Source organism: Ornithorhynchus anatinus, chromosome 13, assembly GCF_004115215.2.
Source record: "Ornithorhynchus anatinus isolate Pmale09 chromosome 13, mOrnAna1.pri.v4, whole genome shotgun sequence".
NCBI lineage: Eukaryota > Metazoa > Chordata > Mammalia > Monotremata > Ornithorhynchidae > Ornithorhynchus > Ornithorhynchus anatinus.
The window spans coordinates 15,623,489-15,645,454 of record NC_041740.1 but is presented as its reverse complement, the minus strand read 5'-3'; the positions used below and the strand labels follow the sequence as shown (position 1 = coordinate 15,645,454).

The following is a 21,966-nucleotide window of genomic DNA, read 5'->3' as shown; positions in this document are numbered from 1 at the left end:
ATGTGCCGAGCACTGTTCTAAGTCCTGGGGTAGATACAGGGGAATCAGGTTGTCCCACGTGGGGCTCACAGTCTTAATCCTCATTTTACAGATGATAATTTATAGCGTTTTTACAGGCACCGAGAAGTTAAGTGACTTGCCCAAAGTCACACAGCTGACAAGTGGCCGAGCCAGGGTTCGAACCCATGACCTCTGACTCCAAAGCCCATGCTCTTTCCACTGAGCCACGCTGCTTCTCTATGGGCACCAGCCTAGGACAAAGGACTTTTTGAGAGGGTGGTAATTCTTCGGGGGGGGGAAAAACACCTCTAAAATGAATACTTGGTACCTAGTGTATAATTTTCAATTGCAATTTTTTACTCTCTAAACTATCCATGCATAATGAAAGACAGTAATGTGGCTCATAAGTGAGTTCACACCAAGAGCGACAAGTTCAGATACTCAGGAGAATGTTCTTTTTAAAAAGAAAACAAAGGGGTGGAAATAAGTTTAGAGCTCGTTGATAATTCAATGACAAAAATCCACCCTTAACAGCCAAGTACTATAATAGGTGATATTAATATTGGTCTAATTGTTACAGCTATCAGTCAGAAGTTCTCTTCTGTCCTCTGACCCAATCCGGTAACATGCCTACACCTTTTCCTGAAGGAATATCAAAATTACTACCCATGTTCTGTTATCTCAGTTATGTTGGAAACACTTTAAGAGGCCTCCGCAGAAAACCACATAGGTTGCAATTTCTTCAAAATATCCCAACCTATATTTTACCCAAATAAAAATGCCCTTCACATGTCACTTATTATGACAATTCTCCAGTGGCATATGTGAGAGGCCCTAATTTAATGAAGCTATTTGGCTAAATCTAATGAACCCTACATTACTTTTTCACTTCTGTATTTTATATTCAACAGGTGGGTGTGTTATTCGTACTTGACCCAAATAAGAGAAAGCTAGAGAAGATACTAATGTTCACAAAATATTGCTGCATTTCTCTACAGCTTAAATTAATTTACATCAATTGCAATAAATAATAGATATCTCCAAGCACTGTATTACGTGCACAGCACTCCCTCTAGGTTTGTTTCAGTATACTCAGATACCTTTATTAGATTTTCAGGTATGAACTGATAAACCAAAGGTAGTCATAAACAGGTAATACCACCTTTAATTTATAGTGTTTTTATTTTCACTGTAAACACTATTTTCACATGACTTCTCACTCTGCCCTCACATCATCCCTTTTAGGTATCAAAATCAAATCAATGGTATTTTTTGAGCACTTACTGTGTGCTGGGTAAAAACTAAAAACCTCCAGTGGTTGCCTATCGACCTCCGCACGAAACATAAAACTTCTCACTCTAGGCTTCAAGGCTCTCCATCACCTTGTCCCTCCTACTTCTCCTCCCTTCTCCCTTTCTACTGCCCACCCCGCACGCTCCGCTCCTCTGGCGCCCACCTCCTCGCTGTCCCCCATTCTCGCCTATCCCGCCATCGACCTCTGGGCCACCTACTCCCGCTGTCCTGGAATGCCCTCCCTCCTCACCTCCGCCAAACTAATTCTCTTCCCCTCTTCAAAACCCTACTTAGAGCTCAACTCCTCCAAGAGGCCTTCCCAGACTGAGCTTCCCCTTTTCCCTCTGCTCCCTCTGCTACCCCTCTACCCCCCCTTCACCTCCCCTCAGCTAAGCCCTCTTTTCCTCCCTTTCCCTCTGCTCCTCCCCCTCTCCCTTCCCCTCCTCTCAGCACTGTGCTCATTCACCCAAATGTATATATTTTCATTATCCTATTTATTTTGTTAATGAGATGCACATCACCTTGATTCTATTTATTGCTTTTGTTTTTCTCTGTCTCCCCCGATTAGACTGTAAGCCTGTCACTGGGCAGGGACTGTCTCTATCTGTTGCCGATTTGTACATTCCAAGCGCTTATACAGTGCTCTGCACATAGTAAGCGCTCAATAAATACTATTGAATGAATGAATGCAGGGCACTTTTAAGTGTTTGGGAGAGTATAATGCCAAAGAATAGGTGTTCCTTTGTGGGCAAGGACTGCATCTACCAACTCTACTTAATTGTAAGAATAATAATATTATTATAATCCAACCTGATTAGCTTATATCTACCCCAGCAGTGCCTGGCTCACAGTGAAAACTTAAATGACATAAATAAAGAAGGAAGGTAAGGAGGGAATGGGGCAGAGACGAGCAAGGCAGGATGCCTACAAACTGTAGCGGCCACATGAACTGTTGGGCTTTGGAGTCAAAAAATGCCCCTTCTCTCCCAGTCAAAATCCAACCAATTCCTCAGCACCCTTGGGAAACAAGGTTCTCCATCAGGGTTGATCATGTAATTCATTTCACCCCCTCCTTACCTTCCTCTGTGTCCAGCTCTGATAAATGTCCCTGTGGAAATCAAGGTACCTGGCTGGACAACAGACTAAATGACATTGTCTATATCAAGCACTTTGAGAGTGTTCAAAACTGTTCATGTCAACATTACCCTGACATTTGGTTGTTTTATAAGGCACTCAGTTGCTAGATGCTCTGCCACTTGTCTGTGTGACCTTGGGGAAGCCACTTAACCTCTCTGTGCCTCAATTACCTCACCTGTAAAATGGGGATTAAGACTGTGAGCCCCATGTGGGACACTCTCTACCCCAGTGCTTAGAACAGTGCTTGGCACATTTTAAGCACTTAAATACTATAATTATTTTTAGAATTGTTAAAGTATAACAAATGCATGTGGAAAATAATAACTTTGAAATTAAGCCCATTAAATAAACCCTTTAGGTACAATGATAAAAAATCCACTGATTGCAGTGAAATAAAATGCAGACATCTCATTAGGTCATGCCTTGCAGAGGCCTGCAAACATCAAGCCTCATCAGGTATTTCAGGGGATCTGCAAACCAGACTCACCTACATTCATCCCACATTACTGGAAATCTTACTGAACTTCGAAAAATGACCACATATGGACATTGTTTGGACAGTGTACATTACAAAGGTAACAGCTTTAGTCAGGAACTCAAGAATTCATGTCTTCAACTGGCTCGGCATGCTTTCTTTGCCTGAAAAATGTAAACTATAACGTAAGAAATAACCCTGTTTCCCCTACAGAGTGGGCTGAACAATTACCTTTCAATGGCCACGAGTGTTACCAGCTGCCATAGAGCCTAACTTCCCCCCTCCATATGGCCAGGTGGCCAAAGATCACTCATATGGTCTGGTTTGATTTTCTCCCTTTTTTCCCCACCCAAGGCAAACAGTATTTCAGACACAAGTAACATAACCTCCCCAAAGGGCTTACTCTATGAACTTAAGAAACACTACCTGCCCCCTTTACATGGACAGCACAAATTTCTTCCTGAGATTCTTGAGTAGTCTAATATCTTTTTAAACACTCTTCCAGACTGGGATCTGGTTTAAAATGATGTGAACAATACGACCTTGTCACAAAGCTTTATTTGTTAAGTAAATAGGAGGTGGTAACTAAGATGTTTTAATAGAGAAGAAAGTTTATAGAAAATAGGTCTGTGGAGGTCTTTTTTGGGGGGGTTGGGGGGAAAGGAGGGTTTTGTTTTTTTTCTTTTTCTGTTCTTTTTTAAACAGTCTCATAGGCCCAGAGGTCTAAACCCTAATCAGACAAGACTGGACCCATGATTGGAAGTCCAGAAAAAATAAAGTACAAAGAGCTAGTACAGAAGACAATGGAAAATAAATGGGTAAGTAATTTGAAGAGTAACATACAAAAATTCGGGACCTTTGGCCCAAAACTTGATCCTTGCTTTTGGGAGAATCCGGCTGGGGAAAATTATATAATTAAAAGAGAAGGATACCCTTGTTCAGAGCTTACATTCTGCTCATTTAGCCCATGCCAACTCAAACCATAGGGACTGACTGTGAAACAGCAAGCCCAGACAAAAAATGTAGAAGTGCAAAATTTAATAGAAATTTAAGGCTCCAAGGGCTACACTGAAGTCATAGTTCTTAAAACTAACACTACAACTGCAGAAGAGGGGCTGTGCCAATGTTTTTTTTGAATACCTCACCCAATCAGCCCGCCTACTGTTCCTTCCTCTAGTCAGCTAGTGTTTCCTCAATTTTTCTTTTACTATTTTATAAAATCGAGTCCCAAGACATCTGTGGGATTCTATTTCACATTAAGGGAAGAAACAGTATCTTTTTGATGGGTGTACACTTTCTCCACGAGATTAAAGGGGGTGCACGTCTTTTATATAACAGGGAAATGCGTATGACTTTTGCTGTTTGGCCACCTGAGGGATGGAATATTTACTGGTGAGTAGGAGTTGCTAACACAAGGAGGACTGTTTCACGCTCATGTTTAACCTCCAACTGCGTGTCAAACTGGATGTACTAATCTGGTCCTTATGCGGCGTAGTTCGCTAATTAAGAAAATTGTCTATTTACTGTGCTTTTCTACCGGTCTACACAAACAGATGGAAAAGAAAGGATACTAGGCCTCTAATGAAGCTTGAATGCTACCTTTAAAAAGAAGAAATGATCAGCAACTTAAGCAGAAAGTGTTCTTTTCTTTTTAATTTGCTCTTAAAGCTTAGAATGAAACAATTTAAACTGCAAATAGACTAAATTTCCTTATGGGGTTGGCTGCATTTTTAACCACTTCTATTTTAGTATTGGTCATAATGTGCACCCAAATAGCAAGATACATATATAGCAAGTGTTTAAGGAGGACTTCTGAATTAATTCCATCATTATCACCCAACTGTCTGGTATAAATGTCTTGTTTTTGCTACATTATCAGAGGGAGGATTATATTCAGCAACTTTTTTTTTTCCCCACAAATGCAACTGTTTACAGATAACACAAAACAGCACGTTCTCATTCTAACCCTAAAGAAAATCTCATGAATTTCTGCACACTGCCCCTTCTGATACAAGCTCTGGCCATATAGCAACTATACTATTGAATCAGCTTCCTCATTTGTCTGCCGATCTCCAGCAGCTCTTTCAGTCATTCGTTCAATCATATTTATTGACAACTTACTGTGTGCAGAGCACTGTCCTAAGCACTTGGAAGACTACACTACAACAATAAACAGAACCTTTCCCTGCCCAAAATGAGTTTACAGTCTAGAGGGCCATAATAATGGTGTTTATTAAGCTCCCCTCTCCAATCTATACTATACACTGCTGCACAGATCATCATCCTACAGGGTCTCTCTGTACACATCTCTCCAATCCACAAAATCCTCCCCAGCTTCCCGGGTCATTTCTGCATTGCCCCTCTAGACCGTAGCTGCTTGAATGGCAGGGATCACGTCTCCCAACTCTTTTGTATTGTACTCTCGCAAGCACTTGGTAGAGTGCTCTGCATACAGTAAACATTCAATAAATACCACTGACTGATCAAGTAGAAACTCCTCGCAATCGATTTCAAGGCACTCCATCAACTCATTCCACCTTGCAAATCTGCTCCCTGCATCCACTATTCCCCAATCCACTCACTTCATTCCCCCAAATCTAACCTTCTATCATACCTGGCTCTTGATTCTCCCCCATCGCTCTCTCATGCTGTTACCCAGCTTGAACTCCTTCCCTCCTCAAATCTAACAGACCACAGTCCTCCCCAAATTCAACCCCATATTATAGGAGAATTAACTGTACCGAGGATTCACTGTATCTTTTGTTCAAGCACTTGGTCCCTAAACTCCGATTCCCATACCTTGGTTGGAGGTAGATCAAAGAAGTATCCTGATTTAAGCCTTTCTGGACAACAAATTAACTTGCCAATTCCAACACCACAAAAAAGAGAAACACTTAATTTGTTAATGCCTCAGCAAATCCAATGTGGGAATTTTTCAGGGTACCAGGCAGCCTTATCTTTTACAAATCTGGGCTTCTCTAAATTCAAACAGAGGTGGAAGCAGTTCAAGTGCTCTTATCCTCCAGTTCCCTGATTCCAGGTGGGTAAATAACTAAACCAACCAGGTCATCTTTTAAAGACCTCCTAGGAAAGAGCGGAAGCATCTATCCTGGAGCAGGAGCAGGTTAGAGGCAGGTCTTAGACTGAGAACAGAATTGGCGGGGGAGGGGGCATGTGATCTGGGTTAAGGGTGCTAACTCACGAGGGAGAAGGAACAATGAGAGTCACAGCCTCATAGATAAGGGACTGCCATTGACTTTGCTCCCACAGTTTTTTGGGGGGCCTAACCCCTCACCATAACGGAGGGGGCGCAAAAGCTGCAGAACTCCAGACTGTGGCTCTCTCTTGCTCAGGTCTCATGTGGACAACAGATACTCTGGAACCTGTCCAGCTCTGGCCTCAGCAGAAAACAAGTGGTCTATCAAGCCCCACTTCCTTTTCCTGTGGAGCCACTTGTCCTGTGGGTCTCTGCCTTTCTCCCTCTCTGGCCCCATGTCTCTGGGGCTGCACATCCACCTCTCAAGCCATATGTGCATGTGAGTGCGCATGTATACACGTGTCTAAGGATTCATTTTTCCCCACACCGGAAGTCCCATCCCAGGTTTGCTCCTACAGTCAAAATGAAAAGTTAGCATCCCTGGCCTATTGGACTGAAGTCTCTTTGGTTTTTGATTAATCTATTTGTAAAGACTTCTATCCTCGTTTCAGTTAAGACTAAGCCCCACAGGGCTAAGAATGCATCACTTGGTTTGCTGTGCTTCCCAAATGCTTAGTACAGGGCATCACACCTAATGGGTGCTCAATAAATACCATGGTTGATGCAATATATGGAATCTTAAAGTCCTCTTTATCAATATCACATCTACTTTTACATTATATAGTCTTAAAATTTACTGCTTAAAATTCACTTGCAGTAGTAAATTTATGGTAACCGTGAACTTGAAGCAGCTACGGTCAGTTTACAGTTCAGTCACTGTGTATTGCTAATGAATTGCTTATACCTTGTCTCAGAAACACAATGAAACACAGCGGCTAATTTGAAGTGACAGGTAATGTACTGCTTAGCCACGGAAAACGTGGGATTCTCTAAATTGTATATATGTAACTAAAATGGTATACCGAAAATTGAGGCGGAATTCTCAAAACTGTGGTTGGGAAAATCGTGTTTGCCAAGGGAAACCTGTATATTTGTATTCTGTTATAATTCAGGAAGTTCCTCCCTTTTTAAATTCCCACTCCCCACAGAGCCTCCCAAATCTTCACCAAACTCAAAATGAAAAGTTGGGCCTCTAGGCACGCAGGGAACTCCTACCCAGATGCTATAGGATCCATCAGTGTCACATAACAAAAACACAGAGGCCAAATCTGCCAAACGCAAATGAACAAGAACAAATCTGTTCAAGGCCTAGAGGTTGCCCTAAGAAAGAGGCTCCACACATATCAGCCAAGCACCTCTGTTGGACCCCAAGTTTTAAAGATGCACTGCTATGGCCCTGGCTACCTCATGATCCTTTTGTGAAAACTCCTTCCTTTCATAAGAGAAAGATTAAAGCAAAAATCAAAATATCAAATAAGAATGGGTTTTTGTTCTGTAGTTTGTTCTCCTCCGGGAGCCTATGAAAAGTACATTCAAGATGCTAGAAAACTGCAATATAAAATTCATGTTTTACAACCATTCCTTTCCTTTTTAAGATTTAAACAAAATAGCTAAAGGTTTTCACCACACCCCCCCTATTAAAGAACTGTTTTTTGCTGCATTTTTGCAAGTCAGTTGCTTGTTCCAGCTGTTTGAAGCTGCAATCCCAAATGACTACCTCCTGAAGTGATTTTTGTCTCTAAGAACTTAAAAATTAATTAAATGGTTCAAGTAAAGGACATACTTGCAGACCCTGCTTTATAATGAGGGAAATATGCAAACAGAATGAATATATCCTAAAATTTCAGTATAGCAAACAAAATGTATTTTAAAAGCTTTTTTCAATCCACAATAATTTGTATTTCCACTCAAGTATTATTTTTGCATTTTTGCTAGCTCAAATTGTCATTATAAATCTTTCATTTCAATCTATTTTCTTCCACCATGCTTCTGACCATTACAGATATCTTTCTTCTACAAACTTCCAAAGAAGCAAAAGTAATACTAACTATTGGCATCATAAATGTCTTCCCAGTATCCATTTCTTGATCCTTAACATGTTGGGAAATTAAACCCGGACCCAATGAACAGGTGCAGATCAATACCAGTGTCCACATTTTTTAATTAACTATGTTTAATCAAAATACACATTAGATAAATTTCATTATTTCCTCTGCCAAGCTTACTAAAACAGCTGCCCCATTTTAAATATATTCAATCCAGGAATATTTCATCTTAAAGATTTCATCACAGTATCTCCCATTTGGAGGACAGAGATCCAAACTGTGAAACATAGTACTAATGCCTTGTTCGGTACTATCTACCATGGGTGTGACTTCCCCATCGAAGCTGGAGACATGTTTCAGGAAGCCCTGAGCCATACCTGACATGACACCTTTGTATGATCGAAGCCTCAAAGGCCAGACCTTTTTTATTCCAAGAAGGATAAGCCACTGTGCAAGAAGGAATATCTAAATCACATAACACCGCCAGGGAAGGAAGCCCAAAGAGAGAAAAGAGGATTGCATGGCTTAAAGGTGAATTAATCATTTTCAGTTTTACAGATATTCTGTCTTTCTCATTTTGAAAAACAGTGGGAGTTGAAGAGGGGAGGGCATGGTAACACAATGGGTGGTTTTTTTTTTTTGGTTTGCTTTAACTATCATGACTGTAAGTTCGTTATGGACAGGGACCACATCTACCAACTCTGTTGGACCGTCCTTTCCCAAGTGCTTAGGACAGTGCTCTGCACACAGTAAGTGCTCAATACCATTGACTGGCCCCATATAGACCGACTTTGGCCACACTAAAAGAGATCATTTGAAGGAATGATATTAACTGTTTCAATACTACTGATGTAATTACCTTGCTTGAAGATCTTTCTAGAATTTAGAAGTCTCGCTTGGTGAGACAGTGAAAAATAACATGACTCCGAGCTATTAACCTCCTCATAATTAATACTACCGCTTTAGGAACAAGTCAAATGTTCCAAAAATTATCCAACAGACAAAAGTTGTAATCAGAATTCTCCCCATCTTAGATGAACAGTGCAGTTATTCATTTTCAATGCTACTCCTAAGTTCTAAGCCTCTTCTAGACTAAAGACTGACAACCATAACAAATTTTGCTGAATTATGTGTAACTTCGGATGTTTTTGTGGCAAGGATTACTACCTCCTACAGACTCAGCCGAGACCTCTAAATTTCCCTTCAACTTGAGTTAAGTCTCTCAGAGAAAACTCAATTCACATTTCCAGAGGCATGAGTGGTTTAGTTTCCAGCAAGCTCCGAGGTCTCGTTTTACTATTTTAAGCAGTTTGAGCAGTACCAAGGTGGCTCTGCAAATGTCTTTGTCAAGTCAGAATTTATGGCTGCCGATCATTGTCACGGCAAGGTACTCCTCTAAAATCATCCCCCAAACGGATCTTGTTCATTTTTTTCAATACGTTTATATACAAATACCATTTTCAATGGAGTTATGCCAAAAACAGAAACAGCTTACTAAAATTTCAGTTGACTTCGTTAAAGGAAATTATTTTAAATTAATGTGGCTACTGAACTGTTGCCATACTCAACCTCAAAAAATATATTCCTTCTAATTTTTGCTGTGAACATTTATTTATTTAAGCTAAACTCCAGGTCTTGAATGTTAACCATAAAGAAGTCTAAGATTTCCTGCTACTATTTCGTCCTCTCTCTTTCTAAACAAGGGCAAACAACATATGTTTGCTGCATTAGTATACACTGCCAGAACATCACTATTAAATGAAATCATCTATGTATTTTTTGGTAGACTCTCATTTAACAACTTCCACCCCTGTCAGAGGCACCACGAACTGAAACAAGGATGTTTTGTTTTTAGTGAGCAACAATTTGATCACTGGTTTACTAGATGGCGCTCAACACAGTTTTCCATATGCTCTTCTCAAAGAGAATCTGACTTCAATGTGGTTTACCTTTACCAGTGAATGAAGGCTTTTTTCACCAAACATCTCCCAAAGGAAGGTCAGGTCTTCCTGGCTGTCCACATGTGGCTGCAGCTGGGCTGGCAGTGCAGCCAACAGTTCATACAGACCTATAAAATAAAAATAAAACAGAAAATGTAATCTAAGGGTGATCTCATTAATTTCACTTAACGGTTCTATATAATTGGTTGCCTGGAGCATGTCATTTTAACTGGATAGGGAGTGGTCTATCCAGCATTACATTACCCTAAAGTCACAGACAGAGCACTTTTCTCAAGTTCCTAAGAAGCAGGTTTTAACAGGATAGTTTTTACCATGTCATAGTTGTCAAATTTCTGTAGCCACCAATATTTACGTAAGCTCATACAGAAAATGTGTAAAAATTTAAAAAAAGAAGAAGAACCAAGGAGGGGAAAAAAAAACATACATTCCTTTTCTTAATCGTTATTACATTTCCCTTGATGTTAGCCAAAGAGTGAAATGAGTCATGAATAGGAAAAACTTCCTTAAAAGAGCAGAAAATGAATAGGTGGTCCATTAAAAAGGATTTGTGGTTTCCCTAAATATTTCACTTTAATATATGGCTTTAAAAACATTTGCATTATCTAACATCCAAAATAAAGTTCCCATAAGCAAGACAAAAGAAAAATTTGCCAGTCTCAGTGTTGTTATGTATCAACTGTAAAAAATCCAAGCATAATAATGAGCTTAACCTTGACTGAATTTCAGGGCTCCGAGATCCTTGAAAGGGGTTAAAGTAACTGCTACTCCCAGTTATTTGTGGCATACCTCGCTAGAAGTCTCCCAAGGGCAGACAGTAGCACAGTGTTCCACGGTAGCATACAGCATAAACTATCCATCATGCACAGAGGCCATCAAGCTGCTGTCCAAGAAATGTAGTAACAGTGCTTGCAGGAACCCTCTTTGGGGAGCTAACCTGGCATGAGTTGATATCAATTCATAGCACATGTTAAATTTTCCAGTGGGATTACTTGGGGTAAAAAGGACAAAATGCCTTTTTCTCCTGTCTGCTGTCTACAAAAACACCAGTGACCTCTTGGGATCTACTATACATGGTCATACTATTATTTTTAGTCTGAGTAAGTGCTGCTGTTCATCATAGGGACAGCTTTACAAGATATTTAACCAGAAAAGCACATTATGGTAAGTTAGGTGTTGCTGATCACTACTAGGCTTAGCATCACTCTAAAACTGAGTACTTGGAATACTTTAATAATCAGTATTGCTTTAAGACCCAAGCCACTGAGTGTTCCTTTCAAAATTCAACATTGCACTTTGGGGATCTTATTAATCACCACTGCTTTCTTTCTTGTTGTTATACGATTCATGTACAATGTTCTGGGAAAAAAAAGGGTTTCTTTCAATTCCATTCTTTCTTGTGGTTCAAGAGTTTTTGGTGGTCATTTCCCTCAAAATTTTGGCGTTTTATTTAAATCCACTCATTTATGCTTCAAGAAGGTTATGAAAAAGGGTATAATTCAAACCACTACAACTTCCTACCCATCCAAACTGCTACCACATTAAACCAAGCACTTATATCCTGCCTTGATTACTAGATCAGCCTCCTTGCTGACCTCCCTGCCTCTCCCCACTCCAGTCCCATACTTCACTCTGCTGCCCAGAAAACTGTTCTACAAAAATGTTCAGTCCATATTTCCCCACTCCTCAAGATCCTCCAGTGCTTATCCAGCCACCTCTGCATCAAATTCCTTACCATCAACTTTAAATTACTCAAACCTCTTGTCCCCTCTTACCTCACCTCGCTACTCTCCTACTATAACCCAGCTAGCACACTTCATTCCTCTAGTGCTAATCTACTCAGTCTTAGGACAGTGCTCTGCACACAATAAGTGATCAATATATATAATTGTTGATTAGTCTGGAATCAAATCAACCCCTGGAACCACTATTTCCAGGGAGATTCTTCCTAGGGAAGTGAAGGCCTCCGTGAGACCAGTGGTGATCACCAACATGCTGATCCAACAGGGAGTCATCCTAAATGTGAAATTATTTTCTGACTAGTGCACTTGACAGACATACAGTACCAAGCTCACACTACCCTTTATGCTGAAGGATCGAGTTACATGACCCCCCACAATCCCCAATTAATTCCCAACATCCCAAATGATATCAACCCTTAGCATTTACATATTTATATCCACCATCATTTTTTCTGTACATTAAATTGTGCATTCAATTATCAATTCTGATTTCATCCTGCTACATTCCCTCTATTACATCTTCTAGCCTTGCATTCCCTCTGGCTTACATGCTACTTAGGGGCCAGAGCACAGGCTTGGGAGTCAGAGGATGTGGGTTCTAATCCCAGGTCCACCACTTGTCTGCTGTGTGACCCTGGGCAAGTCACTTAACTTCTCTGGGCCTCAGTTACCTCATCTATAAAATGGGGATGAAGACTGTGAGCCCCACATGGAACAACCTGATTACCTTGTATCTACCCCAGTGCTTAGAACAGTGCTTGGTACATAGTAAGCGCTTAACAAATACCATAATATATTATTATTATATGTAAACGACTGTTTAGGTCTATCTCACCCATTATATTGTAAACTCTTTGTGGATAGGAAACATATTTTGTTTCAGGTGCAATTTCCCAAGGGCTTAGGACAGGTTTTGTGTTCACTGGGTGCCCATTAAATACCAGTGATAGACTGAGGGAGGGCTCCCCGGGTGGCTCAGTAGTGTCTGAGTAGCCCACTCTCACTCCGGCATACAGCTCATACTGTCTTTGCTTAGGAGAAGATGGTACTAAATCCTCTTACCTGAAGACACTCATCAGAGTTAATGGCTTCCCTACTGCCGGGTACCAGGCTTGGCTTCTGATGGGTTATACTATTGGCTGTCCAGCAGCTTCTCTGTGAAATTATGGGGGTGGGGGAAGGAAAAGGTAGACAGGCTTTCAGCTTCCTGGTGACCCCCTGCTCCTGAACACTCTTCTCATAGGACTCTGGGCTGGCTACCTTTGAGTTTGACTGTTCATTTGGGATTATTAGTATAACTACTATTATTACAGCTACTATTATCTATTGCACACTTACAGTGTGCCAAGATAATCATGTTGGATCCAATTCCTGTAGAACCAGGGGCTTACCATCAAAGAGGGAAAGGAGAACAGGTATTTTATACCTGCTTTACAGTGGAGGGAAGCGAGCCACAGATGGCAGGTGAGTCGCCCAGCAGGCAAGTGGTGGAGCTGGAACTAGAACAGAGCAGGGTGGAGAGGTGTCTGGAGCTTCAGAAGGCTTAACTTCACCAAGGGTCAGAAAGTCCATGGAGAGAAATATGGACTCACAATGGAGCAGCCCCTGGAAGGTCAACAGTGCTTCAAACCCAAGCCCTGGCCAGAGGGGATCAAGCTGGAAGAGAAGAAACTCAGGAATCAATCAATCAGTGGTATTTATTGTGTGCTTACTGTGTGCAGAGAATGTCCACAGTGAACCTAATTTCTGGACTACAGAGTAGGAGGGGGACAGGGCCTTTAAAAGGCATTTTAGACAGTGACACTAAAAAGGGCAACTGGTAGGGTGAAGGATGGAGGAAGGCAGGCTCTGTGAGTCACCCAGCAGCCTAGGCCAGGTAAACCTAGGTCCATCATTCATCCTTCCACAGGCCTGGCATCAATCATAACTTCCCCTGCAAATGTGAAAAAAGGTGTTGCCACCAGGTTCCTGCCAATCCCAGCTCCACCCCTGGCTCTCCTCTCAGACTCCACTCTGCTCCTGGATTCTTGTGTTGGGGCCCCCAGCTTAGCCCTCCATGTAAGCAACTCTCCCAAATTTTGGCGGTAAACTAAGCTTCATGAAGGCAGGAAACTCACATCTTGTTACTGTTGTACTCTCAAATGCTTGGTAGACACCCAATAAATGTCATTGATTGATGTGGGGAGGGCAAAGAGTTTCAGTGGACTGCATAAGCCCCACCTTAATCGGCAGATCAATCTATGCCTCTGTCTAGACTTGTAGGATAATCTTGTCTCATACAATCTTCTGGTTATTTTAATTGTTCTTCTGAATGGGTACCAATGAGAGGAACAGAAGGACCTTAATCTCTGCTGCCAGGTAGGTAAATTAGACTCAGTTTGCTCTACTACCCTGTAGCTCTCACTATTAACTTCATCTACTTGGCAACTAAGTCAACACATAGCAATAGAATTCTGGCTTTCTTCAATGCAGGCCAAAACATTCATGGATCTAATACTTGGAACCTGGACATTTAAGGCCGCAGCATTTAAGCTTCAGAGACATTGCTGAGCATTCAGGTTTTGGCCCACCAAATCATTTTCCATTCAAATCTACTTGGCCACACCACCATCAAGTTTACATCAGAGATGCAGAAGATTTTGATTTACAGTCCGTATTTTCAAAAGATTTTGGTGGGATTTCATTTTGGAGCTAGGAGGCTGCAATTGTCATATGTATTCAATTGGAACACAGGAGCCTCGAGAAGCTTGCTATTTGGCAGACCCTTCAACAGGCACCTGGCGTACCCAGCGACTTGGGATTCCTGGGTCAACTGAGGACTTTGCAAGGAAAAAAAAATACTTTTGGCTTTCCCCTGATTTTGAGGACCATGTCACTAAATGAGTTTCTAATGCACAGTGTGCCAGGCAGGGCTACTTGTAACCTTCCTAACCATTAAGGCTCTGCAAAAATAATGGCTAAAGTACCTTGGTAAGAGTTTCTATTCCATCTTGTCATGCAAAAGCCATAATAAACCATAAAGGAGCAATGTGATCTGGAAGATGCAGGTGAAATGAAAGGTGCCGGGCTTAGGAGTGTGTCGGAACTTGAACGCATCCTTCCATACACCTTCCCATGCTAACTCAGGCTTAGGAGCACTATAGAGATTTGACTGCTTGGACAACATATTCCTCATTTCGGCCAACGTAGCCCATTTTCTGTTGAGAGCTTTTGGTCCAAACCAAACTTCATTTTTTCCATTTATGGAGCCTTTTTTTGTGTGTAGAGCACTGTAATAAGCACTTGATGTCAGCAACTCATGGACCTGAAAGATTTTGAGAAGTCATGTGCTATGCCTCTTGGAGACCCTGGATTTAAATTTGTCTCGGCAGAGTTTAATCAATCAATCAATGGCAATTATTGAGGGCTTACTGTGTGCACAATACTGCACTAAGTGGTTGAGAAAGTCCAGTGCAACAGAGTTGGTAGACATGATCCCTAGAATTTCTAGACCACCTCTCTTGGAAAGACTTTTCAGAGCTATTGAACTTATAGCCAGTACCCCCTTCTGTCTAACTTTAATCAACAGAGTCCAGTGCCTTCTGTCTAGCTTTCTGGGAAAATGTCAGAAAACTTCCTCATATACTTGAAGACTGTTAAATTCCCTCTCAGCCTTCTCTTTTCTTGGCTAAATTAGTCCCGCTTTTTTATTAGCTTTTACTCTATAGACCTATTCATCAAGCACCTATGTGAGGAGCACTGTACTAAGCATAAGAAATATTCCAGGCCCCAAGTACGGGGGAGAAGATAGGTTCTTTAACTCTTTCCACCTGCTCACTCAATCTGCAAGTTCATTCAATAGTATTTATTGAGCGCTTACCATGTGCAGAGCACTATACTAAGTGCTTGGAATGTACAAATCGGTAACAGATAGAGACAGTCCTTGCCCTTTGACGGGCTTACAGTCTAATTGGGGGAGACAGACAGACAAGAACAATGGCAATAAACAGAATCAAGGGGAAGAAATCTCATTAAAACAATAGCAAATAAATAGAATCAAGTTTATGTACATCTTATTAACAAAGTAAATAGGGTAACGAAGATATACACAGTTGAGTGGACGAGTACAGTGCTGAGGGGATGGGACGGGAGAGAGGGAGGAGCAGAGGGAAAGGGGGGAGAAGAGGGGTTAGCTGCAGAGAGGTGGGGGAGGGTAGAGGGAGCAGAGGGAAAAGGGGAGCTCAGTCTGCAAGTGACAGATGCATCTTAAAACTGCTCAGCAAAACCAGGATGCAAATTCCTAGTTAGTCTGAGTGCAACATTTGAATATCATATTCTCACCTAGGCCACAACTCGTCAGATACTGTGTCACACTGATTAAGAGGCTGCGACTTGGAATAGGGCATAGTGACGAAGGGTATTCAATGTTGCTGGTAACTTTCAGACTGGGGGCAGGAATTCATTCCTTGGAGATTAAGCACCAAGTTACCGATCCCTTGGGCTTGAATTCAATCCTAACTATGGACAAATACCAGATTAGATGAGAAAAGACAGCCATTCAATCACTCAAAAGCATTAAGTTTTGAAAGCATACTGTGTGCAGAGCACTGTACTAAACACTTGGAAGAGTTCTATAAAAGTAAAAGATATAGTCCTGCCCTCAAGGAATTTACAATCCAGTGGAAGAGATAGGGAAACAAATTATTTACAAATAGTGGGAGGAGGATGAACAATGATACACCTGCTGATAGCAGGAGTGTAAGAGGACTGACTGAAAAAATATCTAAAAATATATACTGATTGATGCCTAAATGCTCAGGGTGACAATCTACTTTCACAACATTGCTAAAATCTACACTTTCCTCTCTGTTCAAACCTCTATTACATTAATCTAAGCACTTATAACCTGCCTTGACTACTGCATCTGTTTCCTCGATGACCTCCCTGCCTCCTGTGTCTCCCACTGCAGTCCATACTTCACTCGGTTGCATGAATCATTTTTCTGAAAGAAACATTCAGTCCATGTCACCCCAACTCTTCAAGAACCTCCATTGGTTGCCCATCCATCTGGACATTAAACAGAAAATCCTTACCATTGGCTTTGAGCCACTCAATCAGCTCAACCCCACCTACCTTCTCTCACTGATCTACTACAGCCCAACCGCCACACATTGCTCCTTTAGAGCCGGCTTACTCACTGTGCCCCAATCTTGTCTACCTCGCCACCGACCCCTTTCTCACACCCTCCCTCTCCCCCCAAATATGCCAGTTGAGTTTTTCCACCGTCAAACCCTTATAATAATAATAATAATAATAATGTTGGTATTTGTTAAGCACTTACTATGTGCAGAGCATTGTTCTAAGCACTGGGGTAGATATAGGATAATCAGGTTGTCCCACGTGATTCTCACAGTTAATCCCTATTTTACAGATGAGTTAACTGAGGCACAGAGACGTTAAGTGACTTGAACCAGGATTCGAACCCATGACCTCTGACTCCCAAGCCCGGGCTCTTTCCACTGAGCCACGCTGCTTATCTATTAAGATCACAGCTCCTCCAAGAGGCTTTCCTCAAATAAGTCAGCATGGCCTAGTGGATAGAGCACGGGACTGGGAGTCAGAAGGACCTGGGTTCTGATCCTGGCTCCGCCACTTGTCTGCTATGCAAGTGTCCTGGGGCAAGTTATTTCACTTCTCTGTGCATCAGTTACCTCATCTGTAAAATAGGGATTAAGACTGTGAACCCCATGTGGGACAGGGACTGTGTCCAACCTGACAATCTTTTATCTACCCCAGTCCTTGGTATAGTGCCTAGGACATTGTTAGGTGCTTAACAAATACCATTTTTTAAAAAACTCTTCTTTTCCCTAGCTCCCTCCTCTCCCTTTTGTGTTGTCTGTGCACTCGGATCTGTAACCAGTGAGCATTTTATAATTTACCCTATTCTCAACCCCACAGCACTTAGATACATGTCTATAAATAATACATAATAAATTATGTATTTACATTAATTCCAGTCTCCCCCTCTAGACTGTAAACTTATTTGGGGCAGGCGATCTGTCCACCAACTTTGTTTTATTGCACTCTTCCGAGTGCTTAGTACTGTGCTCTGTACTCAAATACCACCGATGGAGATGATGATGATGGTAGTGGAAACTTAATCACCGAATGCTACCTTAAGAATGTGAGCTTTCACATCTTTGTAGATGGGGAGAGTGGCTTTGTGGATTTGAAAGGGGAAAGAGTACCACACAAAGCCAAAGGGGTTGAAGGTGGGCACTGAAAACATGGCACTGTGAAAATGTTGGCTGGCAGGACTCAGGAGTGGGAGCTCAAAGTAGCAGGTCAAGAAAGCTGGTGGAAAACCTTGAAACCAACTGTCAGGAGATTGCTTGCTGCATAGAGAAATGGGAAGCCAGTGGATTTTGAAAGAGGGAGAGACCTATTGATAGTGTGGCTCAGTGGAAAGAGCACGGGCTTTGGAGTCAGAGGTCATGAGTTCGAATCCCGGCTCGGCCACTTGTCAGCTGTGTGACTGTGGGCAAGTCACTTAACTTCTCTGGGTCTCAGTTACCTCATCTGTAAAATGGGGATTAAGACTGTGAGCCCTATGTGGGACAACCTGATTCCCCCATGTCTACCCCAGCGCTTAGAACAGTGCTCTGCACATAGTAAGCACTTAACAAATACCAACATTATTATATTTGTTAAGCACTTAATCTGGGGTAGGTAGAAAACAATCAAGTCCAGAAAGCGTAGCCAACATGGGATTCAGTCTAAATAGGAGGGAGAACAGGCACTGAATCTCCATTTTAAAGATGAGAAATCTGGGGCCTGGGGAAATCAATGTCACACAGAAGGCAAGAGGCAGAGCCGGAATTAGAACCCAGCTCTTCTGACTCTCAGGTCTGTGTTCTTTCCACTAGGTCATGCTGCTGCCTCTTCCAGTCTGGGATTACCCACACACATAACTATTCTTTAATTAGAGTTAAATAACAATACATCTTCTCAGGCTAAGTTAGTGTTGGCAGCAGACCCAACCCGGAGCCTTTTCAAGGCAGCAGCAGCCTCCCTCCCTCCTGGCAAAGCCCAAGGTTCCTTGTGCTTCTCCTCCACTGTGACACCACCGTGTCCACAAAATAGTCTGGAAGGGGTGAGAATTTGGGGGTGGGAAGAGGTGGGAGCTGCAGGGGGTGTCCAGCTCAAGGCCAGCAGTCTGACTGCCGCAGCCATCAGGAGCTGGGATTTGATGACTGCGGCCACCCTATAAACCAGACTCAAGGAGCCCAGGGCCAGATACTGGAGTCAGGGTTCGGGACTTGGGCTGCCACCTCACCACCAAGGTCCACACCAGGTGTAGGGAGATGGGGGACAGATTAGAGAAATTTGCCTCACTTTGTTTCTGCCCCTCTCAACTATTTTTCTGGCCCGACCCCCAAGAAGCCAATGGGGAAATCAATTAATTACTAAATAAGGCCAAAGGAAGGGCTCCTTATGGATCACAATAGTAAAATACTCTGACTTTTTCCCCTAATTTTTGCATTAACTAATACCATTTAATCCTATGAAATCCAAGAAAATCGATATAATGCAAAAGACTGAAAAACATAATAGACATCTCTAAACAAAAAAAAAGGAAGTTCAAAAAAATCAGAAGCAAAGAGGAAACATAGAATTTTTCCAGCTCTAAAAAATTGTTTCCGTAATAGCGTAGTACTCAGTAGAAGATGGTAGCTCCTAGGAGAAGAATAAATGGCTAAGAAATTGATGAAAGTGTTCCCGTAGTGAACCATTCACTTTGCAGATTCCAGATGCTCAACATTCTTGACATCAGAATGGAAAAATTTACTGTTAGTCTAGAGAAATTTAATATCACCATTCTTGTCATATCCCTCATAGCTTCGTTATTAGGGCAAGTCTGGGGAAGCTATAAACCAGTGTTAAATGATAAAAAAATATGGTCTCTGCGTTCCATCATTCTTACCTATTATGGAGCAAATGTGTTGGGGATCATATAGAAAGGAACTTTAAAAAGTAGAAATAGTTGTGTACCTATTTTGCTTTATTTTCTTAACTAGCTTTCTACATTTGCATTCTATACAATATAGCCAGGCACAAGACCAAAGTTTTTACTGTAACCAAGGGGTAATAAACACTAAAGAACATACATCTAAGCCCAGAACAACACTGTAAAATTTTATTGTATTAATAAAATGGGACACACTAACCTTTAAATTTTCCACTTTGTCGAAGGTAAAATAATCAGCACTGTTCACTGCCATTTATAACAAGCTTCAATTTTTCTCATTTAAAGTATATTTTAGTCTTCTAAAAGACCAGACACTGCAGCTATTCCAGTGAAATAATACAACCTCAAGAAAGCATTCACATTCTGACATCATCTACTACAACGGAACCAAAATTTCACATTGAAAATTAGAAGATTCTCCAAGCAGAGTCTGAAAGTGCAAAAACAGATTTAAAATAAAAGATTCTATTTTCTTAGTTTATCCCTTAATTAGGAAAAAAATTTAGAATTATGCACTGCTAAATTATGACTTAAGCAATTTTAAACTATGTGAATCTTTTATACCTAATGAATATTTTTGGGGGGTTTTTCAATGACAGTAATTTGGCTAAGAAGTATGTGCTTTTTTTGGATAATAAACACTAGTTCCATGAAAACTTAATAAGACTACTGAATATTCTCCAAGTCAATATAATGACATTTTGGCTTCATTAGCATTCACCCAAAAAATGTAACATGAAAGCAGTTATTCAAACATCCTCCACAACCATAAAGAAAAAAGATTTGCTGCAATCTTTACCCTCCAGTGTATCAAATCCAGATATGTTAAAAGTATATTTGGGTATTTTCTAGATCCTTGAAATGTACACACTTTTCAATATGAATTCTTACAAATAACAGAGTAGCTGATCACTTAGAAAGCTTAACCACAAAAGCTTAGAGAATTTTATTTGGTTTGAAACAGTTACTAGTCTTTTAGGATTTCTTTCAACATGCGTATTTCAGATTCAGCACACCAAATACAATTTATAGCTCAAACTAAATACTGCATCTTGATTTCAGTTCTCATATTTCAGGAAAATAGGCTTCGTTCTTAAATCTCAAGTCAACACACAATTACTGGTATCCAAGGAATCACATTGGAAAGAGAGAGAGAGAGAATCAAAAGCCAGCAGGATCCTATAGTCTTTTAAGAGTTTAAGCATCACTGAGAAGGATAAGAATAAAGTGAAAACAAGAGCTGGAGAGATGATGTAAAGATCCCATATGAAAGCATCCTGCCCACTATATATCCTCTGGAGAGAAACCCTCAGGGTTTGCAATGTTTTTTCCAGATATTAACCACAAAAATACCACAATTTGCACCCTCCTCTTCCCAAAATCTTACATTACCAAGGAGAAACAAAGGCACTTTTCTAACCTATAATGAATATAGCCTGTTAGTGTTTGGCAGTTCACACCATCATTTTGTAATCTGGGAGACTCAGCATGTTCAAAGGAGCTCTCCCTGTTGGTACGCTAATGAGACTTGGGTCTAGGCACTAGAAAGTGTAGAATTTGCATTTCATGCAAAAGAGAGGACATAAAATGTTCCATTAGCTATCTGAATTGGGTTTTTCAGCAACAGACATACTAAAAAGGACATACAGTCCTTCCTGACTGAAAACATCCTCTATGTAATCATAAAAAAAAAAACAAAACCTGCACTCGACAGGAAAACAAGTCTCAATAAGCAATTTTCACACCATTATTTCTGTACCCACAAAAGGAAATATATCCAGTCATTTGACTGAAATATGTATTTTTATCCTAGTCAAATTATATATTCCCTAGCAAATATCTCCCTTAGACACCAATATGATTAATATGCTCACACCACTAAATTTAGCATTGAGTATAATCTAGGATCTCCTACTTACATGTGGGGTAAAATAAAGTTCACTTTTAAATAATAATTTTCAGGTATTTTAAAAAGTGAAACCCACAAGTACTGTTAAATCACCTGACAGATTACATTAACAGACAAAGGTTATTAGAGTATAATAACTCTAACCTAATTTCAATACCTCAGCCTATTCAAAATGTTAAGATGAATAATGTTAGAAATATCAGCTAATTTGGCATGTTCCTGACCTTATGATAAATTGAGACATCACAGCACCTTTCCTTTAACAGCATACATAGACAAAACACTCCCACATATATTCTAGA

At 40.9% G+C, this 21,966-nt stretch overlaps 1 protein-coding gene across 6 annotated transcripts in view; it reads right to left on the bottom strand.

Moving 5' to 3' along the window:
- Nucleotides 1-21,966, bottom strand: part of MPP7 (membrane palmitoylated protein 7) — a 220,664-nt gene that overhangs the window by 109,297 nt on the left and 89,401 nt on the right. For 5 of the 6 annotated variants that reach the window (XM_029078130.2, XM_029078129.2, XM_029078131.2 and 2 more), the window contains one exon: nt 9,997-10,115. In XM_029078130.2, the coding sequence (XP_028933963.1) occupies nt 9,997-10,115 (119 nt within the window). The remainder of the gene's footprint in view (nt 1-9,996; nt 10,116-21,966) is intronic. The other variant, XM_029078132.2, reaches the window with a different exon arrangement.